The sequence below is a fragment of the Apium graveolens genome, chromosome 4 (assembly GCF_009905375.1).
Source record: "Apium graveolens cultivar Ventura chromosome 4, ASM990537v1, whole genome shotgun sequence".
Classification (NCBI taxonomy): Eukaryota; Viridiplantae; Streptophyta; class Magnoliopsida; order Apiales; family Apiaceae; genus Apium; species Apium graveolens.
In genome coordinates this window covers 141,334,433-141,341,637 of record NC_133650.1, presented here as the reverse complement: position 1 = coordinate 141,341,637, position 7,205 = coordinate 141,334,433, and the positions used below count along the sequence as shown (strand labels likewise).

General features: G+C 33.6%; 2 protein-coding genes across 2 annotated transcripts; both read right to left on the bottom strand.

Moving 5' to 3' along the window:
* Positions 1-1,098: 1,098 nt before the first annotated feature.
* LOC141719036 (uncharacterized) lies at positions 1,099-2,151 on the bottom strand. Its single transcript, XM_074521421.1, has 3 exons — positions 1,917-2,151; positions 1,431-1,526; positions 1,099-1,343 (listed from the first exon to the last, which is right to left on the bottom strand). The coding sequence occupies exons 1-3, from the start codon at positions 2,149-2,151 to the stop codon at positions 1,099-1,101; spliced, it is 576 nt and encodes a 191-aa protein (XP_074377522.1).
* Positions 2,152-3,372: 1,221 nt separating this feature from the next.
* LOC141719035 (uncharacterized) lies at positions 3,373-6,452 on the bottom strand. Its single transcript, XM_074521419.1, has 8 exons — positions 6,441-6,452; positions 5,840-5,927; positions 5,613-5,731; positions 4,722-5,558; positions 4,205-4,323; positions 3,966-4,162; positions 3,633-3,870; positions 3,373-3,475 (listed from the first exon to the last, which is right to left on the bottom strand). Exons 1-8 carry the CDS (start codon positions 6,450-6,452, stop codon positions 3,373-3,375), a joined length of 1,713 nt encoding a protein of 570 aa, XP_074377520.1.
* Positions 6,453-7,205: the final 753 nt, after the last annotated feature.

The following is a 7,205-nucleotide window of genomic DNA, read 5'->3' as shown; positions in this document are numbered from 1 at the left end:
TGATGATAGTAGGGTTTTGACGGATTAAGTGTTCATTGCATCATGGTTTTATATATGATGATTATGAGTAATGGAGGGAATATGAACGTGTATGAAAACAAAGATTATAAACTAGAATAAGATTACATCACTGATTTTTGTTACAATTAGAAAGATTGCCAACAATCATCAATTAATTATATATTATATCTCTTTATTTTTATAAAAATAAATTTGAAAAATCATGTTATATGAATACACAAATGATACTGTTGATCATGATGACCGATAAAAGTTCTTTAAAAATGAAAAAACAGATATATACAAATCTTCTTCATAAAACAGAAGACAACTGTATAATACATATCTAATTGACATTATTCCATATATGGATAAGTTCAAAATGGCAACATCATAATGTGAGGAATTACATATGCTTAGGTAACTTCATACAAATCAAAGTTGTTATTAACATCAACTTCAAAATGGAAATATCATAATGAAAGGCACTGAATCTGTTTAGGTAACTTCATAAACATCAAAGTTGTTATTAGTAATAGATATGGACATGGTTATATCAGGTCAAATCAGACATTAATTTTATGGACAAATAATCCGTATAGAGAGGAAAACCCAAACATTTTTTTCAAATAAAATCAAATATCGTCAAGCTTTGGTAAATTATAGAATACTTCCTCGTATACAACATTAGACGTAAGATTTGGAAAACATCCAGTATCATCTAATATCAGAATATGAAGTCCTTCTGGAGAAGTTAATCTTGAAATAGCTATATAAAGTTGACCTTGCGAGAACACTGATCTCGATAAATACAGTCCAACAGTATTGAGGGACTGTCCTTGGCTTTTGTTAATGGTCATGGCAAAACAGAGTTGTAAAGGAAAATGAGTTCTTTTGAATTCAAATGGCCATTTGGTATTAGTTGGAACCATGTCAATTCTTGGTATAAGGTGTTTTGCACCAACATTGGAACCGCAAATAATCTTACATTCTATAGAATTTTTTTTTGCATGCCGTGACTATCATTCGTGTACCATTTCATAAACCAAGAATCTGATTGAAATTCCTCATTAACATCATGGTACAACCAACCTTAATCTATAACTCATGCTTTGGCAAACACGGCATGTTAATTGAATTGAGGTATTCTACTGGAAAGGCAGTATCAAAATCATTATCCTCCCCTCCATCGTCATCTATGGAATCCTGACTGAAATAGGTATGAATTTTACCTGGAATTTTCTCAATCACAAAGTCATTTATATCATCCACCAGATTGTTTGTAGGAGTAAGGATTGATGTGGATCTAAGATAATCGTACGAAGACATGTTCGATAGAAAATCTGGATAGGTTATGTCAAATAAAGATTGAATTAGATTATCTATTCCACGAACAATAAACTACTCTAAAATTTCAAAATCTATCAAACCATCATCTCCAGGGTTCTTAGTAATGCTATGGACCTTGCCATCGCCAATGGCAAGCTGCCATTTAGCAAATTCAGTAATTATCTTGTTCCGCTCATCTATATTTCCCGAATGAAGTCTCATATTCTAACGTAAGGTGAAGACTTTACAGAAATCCCACAACTTTGATCGATTCAGTGTTGTTCCAACTATCTCTCTTTGGGAAGCTTTTGGGATAACCGACAGTGTTTGACGATAATCTTCACCAAATACAACAATTATTCCAGCAAATGGCCTTGATGTTCTAGTGGGATCAATAGGAGCCATAACATATCTTAAACATTTATCAACACTCTCAATACCATGCTGATGCTGTATAGGTGCTTCGTCCCAAATGATTTAACTTGTATTCTGTAATAATTCAGCAAGATCAGTATTGTGCTTTATTCCAGCTATAGAGCATTGATCTAGAATGATAGGTATATGAAAGCATGAGTGAGCTGTCCTACCGCCATCTAGAAAAACAGCTGCAATTCCTGATGAGGCTACTGAAAAAACAATTTTACGCTCAGAACGAAGGCGACAGAGAAGTGTCTGCCGGATAAATGTTTTCCCACATCGGCCACTTTTATAGACAAAAAATTGTTCTCCTTTGTTGGAATTTACACTTTCCACAATAGCCTCGTACACTTCCTTTTGCTCTTTATTCAACTTTATATAATTTTCATCATATTTCCATCTCATTTACTCTGTATCGTAACCTGTTTCTTCAGCAATTAAACCATTTCCACTGTTGTAAAGAAAGACTTCTTGAGGCATTGTCGGGAAATCTTTTAAGCTCTTTCCAATATCGTTCCAAAGTTTTTCAATTTCTGCAAGAATAAATATAATATAGTTCAACGTATTTATTTTTATAATATATTTAAAATAGATAAATATGGACAATATCGATGTTTGATCCTCTTAATAAGATAAAAAGATTGACTACGGAGTGGACAAATATGTAATTATTAAGAATGACAACCAAATTTAAATATAGTCCTACCTGCAAGAGCAAAATTTTGAATGCATAAACTGGGAGTTGTAGATTTCCATTCATACATTTTTTATATTTTAGCAGGATGATATCGTCAGACATACATTTCCACTTAGCATTTCATAAATACAGCGGAACAGATATTGAGCAATATGCCAAAATGTTAACAAACACTTCACGGAGCTATTTCGCAAGAGATAAGTGAGAATTCTCGACCATTGCTTCATGCCATTGGCTGTCATTCTGAAGAAGCCCCATAGCAGCACATGCTTCCTTAAAACTTTCAAAAACATGACCTTCAACCGTCCTTAGCTCGTCGAATGAAATAGCGCCTTTTCTCCGCATCAATAACATACGGAGATACAACAAATCACCGCCAGTAGCATGTACTTTTGTTAATCTGCCAACTACATCACCTCTTTGGCGAGGTCTCCATTTACACTCTCGGGGTAGCCACGTAAAATGCGTAGGAAATTCAGCATACGTAAAATCTCGAGCGGTTGGAAATTCTTTATTAGCTTCGAACCAAGCCTCAAATTTTGTCCTTTTACTATCAGCTTGTTGAACAACTTCAGATAGTGTTGTACCTGTTCTAAAATTGACGTACTTGTTTCCTGGTAAATGAATAGGTAATCTATCAACATTGGCCATCAAGAATGTACAATAAACCAAAATATTCTCCATGCTGCTTCAGAGGCACAAACATAACCACCAACAAGATATTGTTTTACTTCATTTAAACAGGATTGCTTCTTCGATACACTACTATCAGGCGTTGATTTGTTTTTTAAAGGACCATAGTAGCAGTATCATGACCTTTAAGACAATACTTGAATATATACTTAAGGGACCGAGCACTGTTACAGACCTCGAGATTTATAAGGCATTGAAAAAGAACCAATAAGTCTCTATTAAATGGAACAACAAACCTATTGTCCAAAAAAAACACCTTTCTTTTTTATATTTCTGCCAGTGTTGCATCTGAGATAAATGGGCAAACCGCAATCATCAATATACGTGTTACCGTTGAACCTGCAATGAATTTTCCCAGACAACATGTTATAAGTGTTTAGTCTGTATATAATTACATTGCAATGATTCCAACTATAGTAATATGTGTACGCTTTAATTTGATTTATTCAAACCATGTAAATATAAAAAAAGAACAGTTTATAACATTTTATGATACCTCTTAGGAAAGTGTCTCATACATTTTCCTTTAACCATGCAAGGTGAGTAGGTGTTGTCAACTCCACAGGGACCATGAATCATATAATTGCTGACAGCGGCATAACCAACAGGATCTGTATCTTTGTCATGGATTTCAGCACTGACCAGAGCATCTTTTTGAGCAACTGTTTTGGGCCTAGCATCCGGGTGTAGCCAAATCAACATATGCATGTGTGAAAGACCCCGTTTTTGAAATTCTATTACATGCATAACTGTATAATATGTTTGAGTTAAATTTTCAGAGTAAAGAGTTTCTAAATTGTCATAAGAGGAAAGGTTCATAAAAAATTACCTCCTATGCATTTTCCAAAGTAGTTTTTCTTCTTTATCAAATGCATGAGATGATCCAACTTGAGTTTAAAAACTCTAGAAACTATGTCAGGTACATCGCACACATCAACACCGGGTAAAGATTTCATCATCGTGTTTATTTCAGACCACTTTGTATTACATGTCATTGTCAATAAAAGAGAAGGGTGTCCAATAGCCCTACATAACGCAAGTGCATCCTTAAAATGTTGTTACATATACCTTTGTGAACCTTTGAAGGATGCAGGTAATACAACAGCTTTTCCAACATAATTGAGATCGTGATTACTTTTACGCAAAGCATCTTGGATGGAAGTATACAGATCTGACCTTATAATTGTCTAGTGAGTAGTAACCCAATCCAATCGATACTATTCAATTGCATAAAAGGCATCAACGATATATTGTTGCCATAAACGACCTGATAAATGAAGAGTCAACCCTAACAAACATAAATTTGATTCAAATAATGTGGTATATGAAAATTTATGAATAAGTTCATGAAGCTATTAATCCTTAACTGAAAAAAATTAAACATATGAGAGTATCCAGTATACCTTCAGAAAGGCGAATCATTAACTTATAGCAATAATATTCTTTCATAGAAACATATTCTGGACGCTTCTTTTCAAAATCATTATCATCGGGATTTATATTGGCTGATTTTAATACCTTTGTTTTATTAAAAGGAATCTTTGTATGAAAACCTTCATCTGTATGGGGAAACAAAAGTGGATACTGGAGCTGCATAAAAAATGTCAGTTTCCCAAACCCTCTGAAGTTTATTTGTATGCGTCTCCACAATTCTATCTCGAAAACCTAATGAATTTCCATTAGTACTTACTATAAGACCTCCAACCTCATATATTGGTACGATTATATTCGTACGACCACTCGTTGATTGAGAAGATAATAGAACCAATCTAAATTCATCATGTTCATTGTCTTTGAAGCGCTCACGTGCAGTATGAAATTGCCTGACCAGTTCATTATGCTGATTTAACATGTCCATCAAAGCCTCAACAATGTTGTCATCAATTTCATCTCTGCATCCACCTATTAGATTTATCATATTCTCCAATTCATTTTCAGTATCATAAATGTATACTTGAAAAAAATTGGGAGCTTCACCATCTGCCAGAATCATACTACCAAGAAGATAAAGATTTTGACCTTTGACCTTAAAGCAATAGGGTGCTCCTCCATTATTAATTTTGTGATCAATTTTACCACCACCGGAACACATCACAAATAATGAATTGTAAAGAATATGGTTTAACTTGAAGTGGATTGTCATATCATTTCCATATAGTAATGATCTTAGAGGCACAGGCGGTTGTTTCTCAGGTGGGAGCTGAACCTGTCCATTTTTGCAGCACTGAGAAAAGGTACACGAACTATTTTTGTTGGATTTGTTGTTCTGTTCCATATTCCATATACGGGCACCACACTTAACACATGTTGAGGTTGGCGGACCAATATTAACATAACCTTCCCAAAGATCAATCCCAGGAAAATCCACGGGTTCAGCTTCTGCTGTATTACAACAATAAAATAGTGCATTAATTAAATTTATCTAATTACGTGCGACAAACATGCAAAATTTTTAACAAACAATAATAAAAAATACCTTCATCAAAAAGTTATGTGTTCCATCATATGCTTCATCAAAATTATTAATCAGGTTGGCAGTCACGGGAGAAGATAATCGATTGTTGCTCATATCGGAGTTCTGCCTAAGAGAAACATCTACAATAATGTGGGTATGTTATCTAATAAAAAAACAAATAAAATTGGAAAATAATGATGGTCAGTCCTGGAAATAAGATGAACATGACCAAATTCAGCTTCTCATACTCTGTGAAGCAGGATCAATATTCTCCTTTATTTTTTTTGTTACGTAGTATTGTAGATATGCTAGCGCATGTGTAACGTCTCTTCGATTCTATGGAAAAGAGAAAATCTTATAGAAATATATTCAAAAATATTATATTAGTAATAATTCTTTATCTCATGTATCGTGTTTAAAAATGAAACAAAACTATTACCTGATACGTCAGATTCAGCACAACCCTTTGATGTTTGTTTATTTGGAATATATGATTTGACACTTGAAGGCGGAGTGGTACCTAAATAAATCACTTCGTCAAGCAAATATGTAGAGCATAATAATGGACTGCTACTGAAAATGGAATAAGAACTAAAAAATTATGATTAGATATACAGGATATGTTTGGGTTGTTATTGGAAAGCGGTGTGTGATTCATTATTGTTTGACCAAAGATTAAGCCAAACAAAATCAAATAAAAAATTCTAATAAATTTAAAAGCAAACCCATAAATCATGATATGTAACTTTATTTGCATACAGCCACATGAGGTGTTATGCCAAACATGGTTAAATAACGTATCTTAAATCGGTGGGCAAAAAGTATGAATAAACTTTCAAACTAACATACAGGTGCTGGCATTGTGAGATCTCAAGACATAATTGGTGTATTATTGCTTGACGCGGGATATGCTGAGATATAACTTGGTAGAGTGGATCCTAAAAAAATCATTTCATAAACCATAGCAGCACATAAATTATGATATATGTATATGTTATCTGGATTGAGAAAGGATTAACAACTGAACACTTATAATTAGTTATACAGGATAGTATTGGGTTGTTATTGCAATGCGGACTATAAATCAGTTGAGAATTACTAGAGCCTGATAAAAAACAATTTACAAATAAACATTATTTCGATTAACAAACTTGTAGAACGTGATCAGACAATGTTAACTACATGTTGTCTACATAACGTACGGCTATTGGCAATGTGAGATCTCGATGACATTATAGTAGAGGTTTTGCTAGATGTAGACTGTCTACTTATATCACTCTGCTGAGAACCTGATAATTGAAGAATGATATAAGATGAAAGATTAGTTGCATCAATATATTATAGAATATATATGATAACACAATGTCATCAAGTCACATACTCAGTCTATTTGAAACAAAATTTTCTTTATCTCTACCTGCAGATTGAAATGCATAAAATAAATGTATATGGAAAATTGAACAATGAACGATGCACTGCTACGTAATATGTTAAGATATGCTGTAAATATAGAAAACATTGATTTCCCAGAACAGTACGATTCATGTTGAGCAACCTATCACGTAAAAACCTGTCCAAGCTGACTCGCGACCTCGACAAAGTGCACTCACAGAT

Excerpts from the sequence above, each read along its gene's own strand:
- LOC141719036 (XM_074521421.1), bottom strand. The coding sequence starts at position 2,151 with ATGAGATGGAAATATGATGAAAATTATATAAAGTTGAATAAAGAGCAA. Across the intron at positions 1,527-1,916 it reads AGCTGTTTTTCTAGATGGCG|ATGAGCGGAACAAGATAATT; the intron begins GTAGGACAGCTC and ends CGGGAAATATAG. Across the intron at positions 1,344-1,430 it reads TAAGAACCCTGGAGATGATG|ATTTTCTATCGAACATGTCT; the intron begins GTTTGATAGATT and ends TAACCTATCCAG.
- LOC141719035 (XM_074521419.1), bottom strand. Across the intron at positions 5,559-5,612 it reads CACATAACTTTTTGATGAAG|ATAAATTTAATTAATGCACT; the intron begins GTATTTTTTATT and ends GCACGTAATTAG. Across the intron at positions 4,163-4,204 it reads TCCTTCAAAGGTTCACAAAG|GGCTATTGGACACCCTTCTC; the intron begins GTATATGTAACA and ends TGCGTTATGTAG.